This window comes from Malaya genurostris, chromosome 2, assembly GCF_030247185.1.
Source record: "Malaya genurostris strain Urasoe2022 chromosome 2, Malgen_1.1, whole genome shotgun sequence".
In the NCBI taxonomy this organism is placed as follows: Eukaryota; Metazoa; Arthropoda; class Insecta; order Diptera; family Culicidae; genus Malaya; species Malaya genurostris.
Genome location: NC_080571.1, coordinates 192291349 through 192308742, shown reverse-complemented (window position 1 = coordinate 192308742; position 17394 = coordinate 192291349). Strand labels below are relative to the sequence as shown.

At 36.0% G+C, this 17394-nt stretch overlaps 1 protein-coding gene across 4 annotated transcripts in view; it reads right to left on the bottom strand.

The window, feature by feature from the left end:
- Positions 1 to 2329: 2329 nt before the first annotated feature.
- LOC131432923 (mucin-2) overlaps positions 2330 to 17394 on the bottom strand; it is a 102466-nt gene continuing 87401 nt past the window's right edge. For 2 of the 4 annotated variants that reach the window (XM_058599518.1, XM_058599517.1), the window contains 8 exons: positions 5700 to 7101; positions 5468 to 5635; positions 4974 to 5397; positions 4748 to 4916; positions 4359 to 4579; positions 3511 to 4295; positions 3208 to 3453; positions 2330 to 2646 (listed from right to left, as the gene is read on the bottom strand). In XM_058599518.1, coding sequence (XP_058455501.1) covers positions 2567 to 2646; positions 3208 to 3453; positions 3511 to 4295; positions 4359 to 4579; positions 4748 to 4916; positions 4974 to 5397; positions 5468 to 5635; positions 5700 to 7101 — 3495 coding nt within the window. In that variant the 3' untranslated portion in view covers positions 2330 to 2566. Of the gene's footprint in view, positions 2647 to 3207; positions 3454 to 3510; positions 4296 to 4358; positions 4580 to 4747; positions 4917 to 4973; positions 5398 to 5467; positions 5636 to 5699; positions 7102 to 17394 lie in introns of those variants that run through there. The other 2 variants (XM_058599519.1, XR_009229994.1) reach the window with 2 other exon arrangements.

Here is a 17394-nt window from a genome sequence, read left to right as displayed (position 1 = left end):
TCCAGATGAAAAGTTTTTAATGAAATCCATGTATGTGAGTCAATAGTATCACGGATCAATCATCATAGTAGCGGAAAAAAGCGAATTATTTCCGAATTATGTATTCATCTTTTTCTCAACTTGTAGATTTTCAATATGGGACTGATATGCAAGTATATGCAGTATTGATCGATCGTAAGTTCTAAGATGAGAGGGTGGCCTTTATTACCGTTTTTGCATTCTCTCCATTTACACTTTACTTACAGGATAAACTGAATGAACATCTTTTGACAATTATCAATGGATTGCTCACATGTTCTTTTTAGATCATAATTCTCTTTCATAATATCTCATTCCACACTGTACTAGAAAACACAAACCACCAATAGACTTCAAAGATGAACTTGATTCACCGGTTATTAATCTGTTCTGTCATTGTCAACATCTTATCTCATTTATCACACATTCAGTAATGAATCAAAATATTGTATCAAATTTTTATGTTAAATTTGCCCGCTAATTTGTCGTATCCGATTATGTTTGCAATAAAGTCAAACACGGAAACGAAATAATTTCAGATTATTGCTGCCACAAGAAAATATCGGAATAATTTCTCCACACAAGTCAAGATAAAATATACGATTTTTTTTTTGTTTCGATTATAGAAGTTTTAATCTTAAGGTCACTCGCCTCTTCGGGCCAGAAAAACTTTCTGACCCTATGTGCGGGGTTGGGAATCGAACCCAGGTGGGCTGCGTGAAACTCATCGACTTACCCATCACGCTTTACCCTTTTAACAATAAATGCTCAAGTCTTCCATTTTGTATTATGAATTCAAAATAATTATTTCAATATATCGACAACACAAGACAGATACACAATGAACAACTAGGACCGTCACATCAAATAAAAAAAAACTTGCACCTACAATATTTTATAGTTATTTTATTGTTACCATGCTTTAATACAAGGAATGTATTTCTATACATAATAGTTTTAAATTTAATTATATGTTCTTGTTTTAATTTTACATTTAAATTACTGTTAATCTCGGATGTTATTTCTTTGCTGTCAAATGTCTCGATCATCACTGTTTGTCAGTATGGCAAGAAACAGACCGTCGCATAGCCCATTTTCTTCCACTTAGAATGACATGTTTTTATTCCCCACGCATCAGCATGGTTTGGGGTACTCGTCATGATCAACAAGCTTCATTGTTCGGTAAAATATTTGTATCTCACTATAGTTATTTTCACACCTAAAGCTTTGTTTACAATTCGTTTTCAAAATAACTTCCTTATTTGGTGACGTATAAGGATTATTCTGTTAAGTCGTACATCATTAGTTTATTTATACTTTCCAAATGGCTACTGGTATTATCAATTCTTATTCGAGTGAATGTGGCGTAAGTTGCCTTTACTCATCATCAACGATAGTGCAAAATATTGAAAGAAATTGCGTTTATGGAAAGCACAATTCTTTGCATCTACGTACATACACATGTTTGGATTGGCTTCTTTCTGACTTCGGCATGTTCGTTTATCTTTGAATCCAAATAGCTCGTTTGCAGGAAAGACTAGCTTGCAGTAATGCTTTTTGTTTTAAAAATTATCAGTCATACAGCGACCTTGAATGTTCCCAAGCTAAATCAAATTAGTTGGTTCATAAACATAACCAATGATATTCAGACTTTCACAATGACGAAAAATGGCCCGAGATTCCACAAAGTATAAGCCACAGAAAAACAATACTTAATTAATTTAAGCACTGTATTTTTTTTTTAAAGTATACCATTATACATGGAACATTCAAGATGAAACAGACTATATTGTTTGGTAAAGTAACTATATTTACACATATGCTGACAAAATTCTAACATTTACATCGGTGCTCTCAAATGAAAGTATTTTGATTGACATTTTTGAAAAATTTGGAACTCGACTACTAAATCGCGTTTTTGATATCGATGGATTGGTATTCAGTGAGACAAATATTTATTTACATACTGTTTTTCAACTCACAACAAATGATCAAAATTATCTATTTTTACCATAAAGTTGCGCTCCCAGTAAAATTTGTAGTGTTTTTGCTTATTTTCGAGTTTTGTACAAAAATAGATACTTCGCCTCTAAACTACTCCTACGCTTAGGCTAACAATACTAAAGCTATAATAGTTCTTATTTAAGTTCTATGCAATACGATGTGTCTATTCCAGTTAAAACCTCATCCATAGTACCCAAGTAAAAAACAAATTTCACTTATTTCCTTAATATGCATACTGTCCGACTCCAGAGTATGATGAGTTAAACGTTTGTCAGCGTTTGCCGCAATCCATGCTTAGATTTGTGGCGCATTCAACCCATCGGATTCCAGCGCTAAGAAATCAGATACTGCCTCATAACTTGAAGGATTGTAAAAACTATTCTATCACACATTTGCTTTCGTTCGACTGCAATTGTCATGGGCATCTGCTGTACGCTAGGTTTCAATAGTTACGATGTTCGGTTAGTCATCGTAATAAACGAAACAGTTTTAGTTGGCATTCGGTATTTGCATTCAAACTGCCTACTCATAACGTTATTCCTTCTCACTTCGTTGGAGGTCCAGTCTGGAACGGACTGATCACAGTCACAGCTGCCGCCGCCTGTTGACTTGCCAGAACAGCTGCTGAAATAAAAGAAACACATTGAAATTAATTAAACTTTAAACGACAACACATATCGCGTTTTTTCCTGTTAACGGCAAAACAGTCACCTGTCAACATTCACTTTAAAGAAGGATTCGAGATGACTAGGCACTCGCTATGAGAGTCAGTCATAAGGTGTCATGCACAAATTACGTCACACCTAATTTCTAAAAAAAATCATCTGCTCACGGTACACTTATTATGCGATGCTAAATAAAACATTTGGTATATCGGATTTTCTAAAACACCATCATCTGTCAATGAACGAGCACCGATCACGTTAGAAAATTAGATTTAGCATAAACATGGTTTACCTTAACTAATTGATAATGAAAATGATGTTAGTAAACTGTGAAAATTACATCTTCTTCATCTGTCGAAAATGTTTGAGTCAAATTCAGTCAAATTTGTACCGACCATCGTAAATGGAATTTTGGTGTGTAATCATTAGTGTACAGAGCTTTGCTCCTCGATGCAGCGCACTGATAGACAAGTGTTCTAATCGACCCCAGTCACCTGGTAAGTAAAAAAAATCCACCTACCTCCGTAAGGTGCTTGGAACATCGGGTAGCCTAGGCCGACATGTGTGTGGTGGTGCGTATGAACATGTCGTTGAGGTGGTGGACTCCGTGCACCACTTGCTGGTTGACCTGGCTGCTGTGGAGGTGCACCGGGAGTAGTTGAGCCTTGAACTAAACTTCCGGTACCGGTAGGATCCTTTGTCAAATCAGATCCTCCATTTCCTCCACTACTAGGAACACTACCTACATTTGGGCCACTGACTAGGGCTGAATAAGAGGAATGATTAGATAATTGCTTGATTTTCAGAATTTTATACTACACACCTTGTGAAGATTGTAAGGGACCACCTGGTGGCTGTTGCTGCGGATGAGCAGATGGTGGAGCTTGTTGTTGCTGTTGCTGTAACGATAATCCTGAACTATTGATGCTACTATTTGATGGAGGAATGCACATGTTAGGATTTTGACTGGATTGCTGAGAAAGATTGGGACTAGATACGCTTACTTTGACGTTGCTGGTAGGACTTTTCAGCGCACCCTCTCTTAGCTCATGAATTTTATGCGAATTATAATATTGACTGGCATGGTGTTGCAGTAAGTCGAGTGCCTTTGTACTAGGATTTCGTGACAAGTCCTCGGGAGTTGTATATCGTGGAATTTGCAAGTGATATGGTGGTGCACTGTATGATGCCGTCGGTACTAGCATATTCCTATACATCTGATGATTGGGGTCAAAACCAAATGGAGCTGCGCTCATATACAGTGAATGGGGATAGTACTGAGAGGTTGGTGGAGGTGGTGGTCCTTGAGTTTCCATTGTAGGTTTTTGACCTTCTTGTTTGACCTTCAACAGGTCTTTATCTTCAGTTTTGATATCTTTTGGCTGCTTCATTTGTGGTTGAGACGTTGATGCACTCTTGGAACTTTTTTGTTGTTGATGAGAAGTGTTGGATGAGGACTGTGATGCTGACTGGCTATGTACTGTTCCGGAAATCTGATGACCGGCTTGTGATTGTGACGGAGATGCAGGTTCATCCTTCGGGTTTAGATTTGATGCAGATGAATTTCCTGACGTACTTGATCTACGTTGGTCAGAGTAATTGAACATACTGTAATACAATTATGTATTATATTTTTTAAACGAACGAATGATATATCTAGTGGTAATGTACCGTCTCAAATCTTCTTCTCGATTCATATGCTGCGGTGGTTGTGACGACGGTGCCATGTTTAAACTATGACGTTGGAACATGCCACCATAGGCACTTATCGATGACTGTCCCGTAGGTTGTCCTTGTGGGGGCTGCTCTTTAGTATGCATCGAATGTGTAGTTTCAGTCTTAATATCCTTTACAACAACTGGTTCCGATTTTATTAGTTTGGTAGGTACCATCTACAAACGATCGCAAAAAAAAACAGATCTCATGAATGCTACCTGGGATTTTATTTCACTCCTGCGACAAGAATTCATCTTTGATCTTTCTCTTTTGAAATTCATTTTTATTCTACCAACTTTGTCAATACTGAATAATAAACTAACATACACAAGTCGATAACTTACCTGTGGTCCCATCTTTGCATAATCGTTGGGACTAGGACTTTCTTTGATACGTTCTTCTTTAATTTGACCAGACGGGTGTTGTTGCTGGCCTATTTTACTATCTTCAGATATCATAGGCACAGGGCCATAGTTGGGATCTATGTTGTAACTAAACCCAGTGGGCATATAGCTGTAATAAAAGCAATATAAAGTTTTTTTTTGTATCAGTCAGCATCAATGTACCAACCCGTAAGGATAGAAATGTTGCATCATTTTTCCTGCTCCGGGATGCGTAAGAGGAACACTTGTGATTTCTTTGTTCGATTGACCGCCAACCTCCCCAGTCAACAATTGCTGATTGTGAGGAGGTTGTCCTTGTTGAGATGGAGGTGGTGGTGGTGGTGGTTGTTGTTGCTGGTGTTGATTTGGCTTGTTCATAAGATCAAGTGGCGGCTCTTTATTTTTATAATCTACGTTAGCATTGGGGCCAAGAGGAGAATGTCCTAAACCAGGAGGTTTTCCCGAGTGATCAGGCGCATAATATGGTGGTTGATGAGGCATGCCTGGGTAATAAGGATACATACCGTAACCAGACAAGGGGGCTAGCTGTCCTGGGATGCTATCATTGGACTTTTTGCCTACATCGACTAATTGCGCACCTTTCGTTTTATCTGTTTATTGAAAATAAAAGATATATAAGTTTTGCGAGATTTAGATGAAAAATTTTTCTTAACAGAATACCTAGATCACTAGTATCCACAACAGGTGCAGAATCATCACTTATGTCACTATACGCGGGACTCTGAACATCTTCATTGCGATTTGCAGTAGCAACATCAAAATCCGAAGGAACAGGAGATTTTCGATTTTTCTTCTGCTTTGGGCAATTCTGTGACTTTATGCTTAGACCTATAAAAGAGAAGGAAATAGTTGTAAGATTTTTATACATAATGCATTTATGTTAAGTTGCTACCTTCCGGTGTTCCGGGAGTTGATGGTTGCATTGCTAAGAGGTTACCAGTTATAGCAACATTGGATGGTCGAGTAGAAGTATTTTGCTGTGTTCCTGGCTGAAGAGACCCTGTAGTTCCCGTAATAGTGGAAGGCGATTGGGTCACTGGTGTAAGTCGCGCACTTTGATCACCCTCGCTAGGAAGCGGCCCAAAGCGTAATACTCCTGATTTGCCTTTCGGAGTCGTATCACATCTCGTAGTGATAGACTGAGTGTTATTCCCTTGAGACAGTGATATTGTTGATTGGTGCTGCTGAGATTGTGACATGTTCGAAACTTGGGTTGGTGGAGTATTGGAAGTAGAACAATTCTGACTAGCAGCTAAAACTGTGTTCAATAAAGTCGTATTGCCGACCGCATGTGATAGACTGGGGCAGGCAACACCAGTTGTAATGCTACCCCCTGCGGTAGTTGGCGAAGTGACTATTGTCTGTGACCCAATTTGGGATGTGACAGATGACGGTTGTGTCGTAACAGTGAGTAGGGACGTTTGTAACTGCGAAGCGTTTGACACATTTGCTGCTACTAGTAAGCTGGGAGATGGCGATGTACTAATAGGAATATTTGCACATGTTTCATCAGTGATTATGGTGTTCGTAGTCGTTGTACTTTGGCTAGCACTACTTGTTACGGTAGTGCCAACGATAGACTGTGATGCGCTAGTAGCAGATGTTGTCACTGTCAGTGCAGCACTAGTTACTGGTAACGATGTCGTGGTTGAAGATGGCACCGTTGGAAGATTTGATGTGTGTACACTAGGTACAGGAGATGGGGTCGTTGGAGGTGCTATTCGTTGAGGGGATTCCGGAGGATGAGATGAATCTTCGTCCATCGATGAAACACTACCATGTGCATGACTTTGGTGATATCTCAGTCCATTGGCGTGTTTATATTTTTTACTACAGTCTTGTTCAGGACACTCCAGCAAAACTGGCGAAACCGCACACGGCGACGCAGTGCTCTTGCATTTTTTTGTAGAAATTTGCACATTTAGACCAGTCATAGGATTGACAACACTTTGTGTGCCTGGGGTGCCATTATTTACAATGCCGCTGGCATTTGCATTACTTACACTGTTAGAGGTTATCACAGTGCCGCTCGAACTACTTGCGCTTCCACCACCTCCATTAACTGGTGATGGTGATTCGTCTTTCGATTTTCGTTTCTCCGATCGTGGCGGCAAAAAAGCGACAGGAGACGTTGATGGTGTATCAGAGCTAGCACTTGTGGTCGTGCCACAGGAGGTACTTGCCGTGGTAGTAGTTGATGTTGCTGTCGTCTTTGACGAACTATTTTCAGCAGTTGTAGTAGTTCCACGGTTACCACGACCCTTAGCTCCACCATTCCGCAGCTTGCTATGCATCTGCAAGTAAAAGAATAAGGTAGACGATAAATTATACAGTGAATTAATTACACCTAGGCCCTCACAGTAGCTTCCCTTCCGGTACCGTTTATGAGCATATTCAAGGGGGTCAGCTATTGTTTCAGATAAAAAATCGTTTTCTTTTTGGAAATGTCGTCTAAAACATGTACACATTATGTAGGTGAAAGATTTATCGAGATTTAAATTGATCGAAAAGTTAAACGCGCGTGTACGTGCGCATGTATACGAAGCATGCTTGCCTCGTTCAACTTTTAAACTGCACTGAAATTCGTTTGTTTTTGCCAATCGCACTACACCAGTGCTACACTTTTTCTGCGCCGATATCACTGGTGTAGCACTTACAAAAGTTTGGTGTTGCTCTGTTCAATGGAATCGGTTATAGTAGTCAATCGTTACTGTCTATGTTTTCGTCATTTTTGTTCGTTTATTCATACTTCCGTGTAGCACTGCACCGCTGTAGTGCAAATTAAAAACGAAAACGCCATTATTTTCCCAGCAACACATTTATTGTACACTGCTTCTATGATATCTCGAAAATGATTTGATTGTTTCAGCTAAAATTTGTAAGGCATTTTTGTCACATTTGCAACTTAGATCAAACTTAAAGAATTAAGATTACTTTGTTAGTTTTTTTAGTACTTATATAGGGTTACTGCACCAATAATCACCTCTCTAGTTGAGTCGCCACGTTATTTTACGGATTACTCCATTTTTAATCAATGAATTGTGATAAAATTAAAAACAATATCTCCGCTTCGGCTCTAAGAAGTATTATCGAAAAAAAAATAGTTAAAGGGGAAGGGTATAGCGTGATGGGTAAGTCGCTACCTTTAACCGAGCTGCGTCTGAGTTCGATTCCGAATCCCGTACATTGGATCAGAAAGAAGAGGCGAATAACCTAAAGATGCGCCTATATAATCGAAAAATAAATTCGACAGTTGTGCGATATTGCTGTTATAGAAACGCGAAAACTCGTTGCGAATGCAACTATATTCATCTTACCTTAGAGTCAATGAATCGAGCAGATCTCACTCTGATTAATGGTTTGCGAATTTGTAATGACTGTTTGAGTAGCTGAAATGAATGGGGGTACCGTCACTCTAGACCGCAAAAGAAAAGACAAATTTGATTTTTTTCTTTGAAGCTTCCCATAAACAAAAAAAATCTAATCCTTTACTCGTTTTATTTTTAAACAGAGTCTCAAAGTATCAAGAATGACAGAGTAGGGTAAATCCGAGTGAGACCCCGCGTCGGTATAAATACCACATTTACGAGATCTCGTAAATCGATTCGATGTATTGGCACGAATATATGTAAGAGCGTGTATTTCGTCTCGCAAAGGAAAACGATAGAGTTTGTTGCGCTTTTCCAAAGGTCAAACGAGTATTATTATCAACTATCTACTATCTATCATGTTGCGGAGGCCATCAAACTTGTAGTGCTGTCCTTGAAGATACATTTTACCCGTTTTATTTAATTCTAACGAATACACGCGTTTATTACATTGTGTGTAGTTTGTTGATTGTGTTCGTGAAAATTGACGTTTCGAGTAAAAACTAGGGTGGTTTGGTACCTATCCTCTACAATCGATATAGATTCCGCAAAAAATTAAAGTAGTAGGTTTTACCTACTATAAGCAAACCAATGAGATACTGTTACTTAGTGAAAAAATAATGTGAAATATATAAAAACAATGCTTTTGTTTATTTTTTCTCAGATAACGATTCATGTACTATTTGTGGGAGAAACACAATGAAGTAAATATTAATTCATGATCGATCTCTTCGACCATGTACATGGAAATTGATGACTATGTTTGCCTTTGAATCGAAATACAATAATAAATGATATTCTTTTTGTATGCAAATATCTTGCATTCATATAAAAAAATGTAAATAACCTCTTTTCTTTATCTCATCCTGAAGTGTGGCATTTAACCAGGATTTGCATTTCTTAATATCGTTAAGTTAGAACTGGCTTCAAACTAATAAATGGTCGTTCGTCGGGCCTAGTACTATTAAACTGGGGAATTTAGGTTCATTTTATTTATGATGGAATATAACAATTATTTTTTTCTCGACGACTTTGAAATCTCCTAAAATAGGCTTCAAAAATGTTCGTCGCGTAAGCTGACCTCCTTAAGCTATATTGTCTATACTCGCGTATCAGTCCCTCATCGATTTTCACCATTTTTGAGTTAGCTTGGTAAAATTTTTCAAAATTTGCTTGAAATTGTTGGTTTGCTCAATAAAATGTAAAAAAACATCAATTCTTCAATGTCCCATTAGAAAAGTGCTCGCATATCAGTCCCATTCAAGGGGAGAGTCCAGCCCCCTGCTATGACGTCATGAAACTGTGGCCAGCATCATTCTGCAAAAACCAAAACAATGAAGAAGAATGGCTGACAAAAAATTGGATATTACAAACTACTTGTTTATTCAGTACCCTTTAAAGCACTTCCCCGCAAATTATCGATCAGAATATCATCACTACGATAAGGAAATTAAGATTTTACTCGAATTGAAACGCTCGAATGTTTGTTTACCATACTCTGAGCACTCTGATTGCCCACCAAATGCCCCAGATGTTGGCTACGATAGCACTTGCTGTAGCGCCCTTATCCTTGGCCACCGGGCTGGGAGAGTCGCTTAACACAAACTATATTGTGCCTCTAAAAAACACGTGATATACTGTGAACCTAAGTGTGCCACTCTGTGCCCCATAAAACAGCTTCTTGTCAAAACTGAGCCCTTTGTGTCCGCAACTGTGCAACTGTACGAAAACGAAAGTACCCAACATTGATGCACCAACGCAGTGCAAATTTCATTACGTGTATATATATATATATATATATATATATATATATATATATATATATATATATATATATATATATATATATATATATATATATATATATATATATATATATATATATATATATATATATATATATATATATATATATATATATATATATATATATATATATACCTGTTCCTTATGTTGTTCTTATGTTCCGTATTGTAATAAGCACTAGAACAAAAAATCTACTACTTGACTACTATTTGTCTTCATGACTTTTCTGGCGTGGTAATTTTAACAATCATTAAAAAAAGAACAAAAAACTCCCAATGACAATTACAAGTAAGGTGAATTGAACTTTCGGTCACCATAAAGTTGAGAAGTGATATAGTTATGACTACCATGTGAGTAAGTTCTTCTTCAGAATATAATAATGTTACCATGAATAAAAATATAGTTGGATAGAGATTGTCAAGTTTGAAAGCACTATACATAATGTTCATATCAACATAATTTATGTAGAAAGAACATCGTCGTATGGTGTTTTTAAACCGACTATGTATTTTCTTAGTGCAACTATACAAATTGTCAATCAACGCGTCTGCTTTTTTAGTGTTACATAAAGTTTCATTACAGCGGCAGATTTCATATTCCAACGACGAAATTACGATATCTTGTATTAGTGTTTAATTTTGTAATAAGGCTGACTTTACTGAATATTAATTGTTTTACGTTTTAACTGACTTTTTCTCAATATTAATTGTTTTACGTTTCGCTTTTAGTTCGGTTTACGACTTTATAATCGCAAACATATAGTAGTCATTTAGATACATCCTATTGTCACCTCGCGGTGAGATGTAAACAAAGATGCAGTACAATTACTATCTCACTATCTCATTAGTCCCGATCGCATTTTGATATTCTATGATGGATGCTCCAGTTAAGGGGTTATGCTATTATTTTTGTGAAAAAATTATCGTTATATGTGGAAAATTGTAGATTGTACGGCCCTTGCCGCAAAATGCTTTTTCTTGCAGTCATTTGTCGTGAGCATGATATCTCAAATACTATAACAAATCGATTAACGCGTTGTTTCTAATTGCTAAAGCTAATTCGTGAACAAAAGATTTTGCAAAAAATGCCATGTTTTTCCCGAAAAAATCAATATTTGTATATTTTTTTTTTTTCGGAATAATCATCGCAAATCGAGCAAACAATTCCGCAAAATCCTCCGTTTGCGAACTAGTTATAGTAATAAGAAGCCACTTTGGAAAATTTGGAATTATTCGATTCATTCGTTTTTAATATGTCGTCCTCACCGCAAATGACTACATGAGTAGTCATTTGCGGTGAGCAATACCGCAAAAAATGCTTCGAAAATTGATCAATACACTAAGGTCTTTTTTTATGTGACTTTTTTAAGAGAATTTTCAGAGTTATGCGGTTTCCTTTCTGCGGTTTTTTTTATGCGAAGTTTCAGAGTTATGTGGTTTTTTATGCGAATTTTCAGAGTTATGCTGTTTTTTTCATGCGGTACGTAAACTCGCATAAAAAAAGACTTCAGTGTACTGCTGTTATAGCGGCGCGAAAATTCGAAGCGAATGCACCTATTTTCATCTTACTCTTAAAGTCAATCTTTCGAACAAAGACAGCAGATCTCACTCTACCTAATATGTTTGCCTTTCTCATATAGAAGGGTTATGCAATCACTGTGATAACCGACTTTTTAAGGAGGGCCGAAGGTCGTATACCATTCGACTCTGCTCGACGAACCGAGTCTCTCTCTCTCTCTCTCTCTGTTTGTGTGTGTGTTTGTGTATGTGTGTATGTGTATGTGTAGTGTGTATGTGTATGTGTGTGTCTGTATGTGTGTGTCTGTATATGTGTGTCTGTATGTGTGTGTGTCTGTATATGTGTGTCTGTATGTATGTGTGTCTGTATGTGTGTGTGTCTGTATGTGTGTGTGTGTCTGTATGTGCGTTGTCAACAAAGAAGTCGAGATCTCAGAGATGGCTGGACCGATTTTGATCACACTAGTTTTTCTAAAGTTTGAGCGAATTCTATACCTATTTTTTATATTTATAAAAAATGTACAACATTGGGCAAATGTCAAAATTGAGAGATTGAAAACAGTTTTGCAAATGGCGTTAAAATAAACTTATCACCTGATTTATTTTTTATTTTTTATCACGACCAAAACTGAAACAAGAAAAAGCACAAAAAACTGCTTTGAACAGTACAGTGGACATGTCTGTTGTGATGGTGATTATCTTTCGAAGGTATTTATTGGGTAGCCCCGGGTAAATGTGAAAAACAAACAAATATCAAAATAATAACAAATTTTACCATCATACCTTGTCTAGATGTTTCTGTGCTGTCATAACGATAGTTGATATATTCTTGGTATTTAGTCAAAGGAATCAAGAAATTGTACAATATCTGTTTAGCATCAAAATTAGTTATTATATCTTATTTCGTTATTGATGAGTTATTTCAATTTCATTATGTTTAGTTGATCTAGTGAGTCTATCTTCAAATAAAATACTATTGAATAAATTGCATCAGTCAGATAAGATGCTTATGATATTATTCTATTCTGAATGCCATAATATCAAATAACTGAGGAATTCGTTTTCTATAAATATTTTGTTCTTTCTTTGATATTACGATGAAGGCATGTTATACATATTTAGCTGCTATTTTCTCATGCAAAATCTTTTTATGATTTTTGATATTTCAACTCTTATTTCAATCTAAATAATATTAAATTCTACAATTGAGATGTTTAGTTTTGATAATAAAATTTGTTATTGGTTTGCAAATCACTTCTACCCGTGGGGTCTCTACATTTATCTCCTATGATTGATATTTTATCTTTGATTATCGTCTCAAATCCAGAAACTTTTTTTTACATTCTTTGTTGAAGTGCTGCTTTGTCTAAAATCTAAAATCGCTAATGGTTGTACATTTTATATTAGCTTTAATATTACATCGAGCCAACTATGATGCTACGTAATTGCATATATCCAAATATATGGCTTAAACGCAATGTTAAGGTTACAATACGATATTTATATCCCTCCCGTGGTTGATGGGCTTGACGGTATTGCAAACATCATCAGATACGATTAATTATTGTTACAATTTAATATAAATATGTGTTATAACTTTTAGTTTAATTATTGAGCTTATTGAGTGAGGCATGATTTGAATAAGATGTTGATTGCAATACGCTCCAACATCCGGGGTTGGAGAGGCCGGTAGGGCTTAACTGAGCTCTTTTTTATGTTTCATTTTCATACTACCGGCCCTTATTACCAGTGTGAAGTGGAAATTAAGTGAAATGAACGTACCCCAGTCAGGTTTCACACGATAACGGAATAGTTGAATGGTGAATTAAGTTCATCTTTGACGTTTATTCTGTGAGGCTGTGTTGTGCTCGTGTGGGATCTGATGGATGAGGTGATATGTAAGTGAAGTGTAAGTGAAGTGGAATGCAAGAACGGTTATAAAGGCCACCGTTTCAGCTCAGGACCAACGATCGACCAATAGAAGAGATAGAAATTGGGTGACGGCACCTCCATTCATCTCAAATCCATTAGTCATTTCATATATGAAAACCATTGGTTAGAGCGAGATCTGTTGTGTTTGTTCGATAGATTGACTTCGAGAGTAAGATGAAATTAGGAGTATTTCGCGTCGCTATAACAGCAATATCGTACATATTCTGAACTACTTTTATGCGGTATTGCTTATCAGAGATGAAGCAAAGATTTTGTATTTGATTTCATCACAATTCATTTATTGAAAGTCGAGTAATCGGAAGAATAATATGGTGACTCTATTAATGAAATGACTATTGGCACAATGAATTTAGTTAAAATCTATTAGAATAGAAATAGTAAATCAATGTTACAATGTTTGCGTGTGAAATACATATTTGTATATATGTATATGTATGTACGCATGTGTGTGTATGTATGTATGTATGTGTGTATGTCAGTATGCCCTGGCGCCTGTATATATTTATACATGTATGTATGTATGCGTTGTATCAAACCGTATATGGTGATACATTTCGATTGTGAGTGAATAAGATGTTGATTGCATTACGCTCCAACATCCGGGGTTGGAGAGGCCGGTAGGGCTTAACTGAGCTCTTTTTATGTTTTATTTTCATACTACCGGTCCCTATTACCAGTGTGAAGTGGAAGTTAAGTGGAGTGAACGTATCCCAATTGGGTTTCACACGATGACAGGTGAACGGTGCAACGAGTCCATATTTGACGTTTATTGGTGGTTTGTGTACAATGGATTACTGTGAAATGAGATAGAATATTGTAGAATAGAACGAAATAATAATAACTTAACTAATGGACAAACCACTGATAGCTGTCAAACGATGTTCATCCAGTTTGTATTGTGAGGATGTATCGTTTGGGACCTGATGGGTTCGATGATGTGTGAGTGAAGTGTAAGAATAACTGCATGCAAGAATGGTAATAAAGGTCACCGTTTTAGCTCAGGATTAGCGATCGACCATTAGAAGAGATAGAAATTGGGTAACGGTTCCCCCATTCATCTCAAATCCATTAGTCATTTCATATACGATAATTTGTTATAGTGACATCTGTTATCTCTGTTTGATAGATTAACTTCAGAAGTAACATGAAATTTGGAACATTTTGCTTTGCTAAAACAGCAGTATTGAACCATTTCCGAGCTACTACTATGCGTTATTGCTTCTTAAAGAAGAGGCAAAGACTTTGTATTCGGTTTTATCACAATTCATTTATTAAAAGTCGAGTGATCGCTAAAATAACATGGTGACTCTACTAATGAGATGACTATTGGCACACTAGTTTTAGTTAGGATCTATTAGAGTAGAAATAGTAACTCAATGTTGTAATGTGTGGAATACATGTGGATATGTATGCATGTGTGGATGTGTGTAACTGTGTGTGTATGTATGTGGTGTTGTGTGTATGTACAATATACATTTTACCGTGCCTTTGAGTGCGTTGTATCAAATTGGTAGTGATACATTTCGATTGGGAGTCTAGGTTTACTTGCTGCTCAAAAAGCCTGAATTTATGGTAAACACAGATAATGAACAATCGAAGATAATGAAATGGAAACATGTTCTAGGGGTGATAGCTAAATAATTAAAGAGTAAAATTATATTTCGTAATAGTCAAATATCACTGAGCGTTAGCGTCATGTTTACATTTCCTTATCCGTTGAACCATTCTGAGTGGCAAAACACACACAATGTATATACATTACACTAACCCTTGATTTCTTTATCTTGCTTGCATGACACGCCGACAATGAGAGAAAGAATCAGATGAAGCAGAAGCGCTTCTAGAACTGAACAGAACAAGAGGAGAGAACAGAATGGAATGAAGAAGAAAGAAAGGAATAAAAAAAGAAGGAAGGAAGGAAGAAGAAAGGAGGAAAAATATCATACTCGTCCAGAGCAGCGCATCAAAAAAAGAAGGAAAAGGAAAAAAGAAAGAAGGAAGAGAAAAAGAAGAAGAGATATCGAAATACAAGGAAACTAAGTTGAATTGAACAATGGAGGATAAGGTAACACAAAACTAAAGGTAAGGAAATCAACATTATCAAAAAAATGCTGGGTAACAATGTAATTTCCTCATATTGGAAGAGGCGTTTATATGGCGCGCATGCGCTAATTCGGCCTGATACAAATTAACGGGGAGGGCAATACGTTTTGGACAGGGCTGTGAAAAGCTGATTGGAACCCTTTCCCCACCAAAATGTAATATAAGGAAACTATAAGGAAATACGATATTTATATCATAATAATGTTGATTTCATGCAAATTTAGTGCTATCATGAAAATGTTTATGGTTACTTGGGTCGATTTCCGCATCAATCTTCAATTAAATTGTGCAACGCGTTTCGGCGAATCTCTAACAAAATTTAATAATTCAATCCAAAAATTTTCTTGCCAATAAAATCTCTTTCAATTAAATCATTAACAAAATTACTTGCATTATATGTATGAATTAAATCCGTATTCGAACTGTCAAAAATAACCATGTTTCTGAAAACGACAACTCGACTGTCAAATTTTAACCTAAGTTAAAAATAATTCGCGAAATGGTTAACATTTTTAGTGTTATAGATTTCCATAAACAGATTTATGATTTGCGAGGCAAAACGCGGGTCGACAGTATACAAAGTATACCTAACGCGCTCATATTTTTCACGGTAAATTAGAAAACTCGAAAATTCCGAGTGGGTAATTCTACCCATACTATATAGGTACAACCAAAGATAAATAATAAAGACATGTACGTGCTTATAAATATTTTTAAAAAATGTGATTCGTTCCCGGCACCTTCTGGAATGACCGCACTTACCGCTTGGTGGAGCGCGATATTAATTGCATTGTGTGCCATAAAATCTCAATATATACAAATGAGCTACCGAATCGAAAGGGTTCTCATGATTTGACATTTACATTATGAATGTATGATGGGAACTCAGCAGTGCAACCAACTTATCACCATTGGTGCCAGTTTCACGGAGGACCGTAGATGTGCGCCAAAAAAAGATCGTAACTGTCATGTCTGGAAATTCGTTTGTGGTACAACTACCCAGCTACCCATACTATCTGCCTATTTTTTTTTAATTTGACCGAAAGTTGGCACACGTTTTTAGAATAATAAACCATTTATTTTTTGCGGCTGGAGAGACCGATTCAACTCAAGACTGATTTTTAAAAGGGGCGTATGTATTTTTGCATGCACTTTTTTCAAATCGTGATAACTCGGAAACTGTAAATTGTACAAAAATGGTGTCGATGAGAATTTGTAGGAAATCGATTGGTTACTATTAAAAAATATACACTGTAAAAAAATATTGAGCTCACTCCATAATTGAAACAAAAAAATTACCAATATTTGCAAAACTTTTGGTTATTTGTTTTCAATTATGGAGTATATATATATATATATATATATATATATATATATATATATATATATATATATATATATATATATATATATATATATATATATATATATATATATATATATATATATATATATATATATATATATATATATATATATATATATATATATATATATATATATATATATATATATATATATATATATATATATATATATATAGTTTTCTATAAAAATAGTCATTTATACACCAGAATATTTGAGCAGATTAAAAGAAATAAATTTGCTCATTACGACCTTTCTCCTACAAACAGCCGTTCTCGAGTCATTTAGACATCTGCACTGTTTGAATAAGTCAAACGTCGTTTTAAAAGAAAATAAATTCCATTTAAGGAGCAAGACTCTTTGCAAGCGTATGAGTAATGTCAACAATGTGTGCGTAAAAACAAATTCCGGCGCTTCTTTCCCTGATTTTAATCAATAAATCCTCCATATGGTTGAAAAATAAACCAATCAGTTC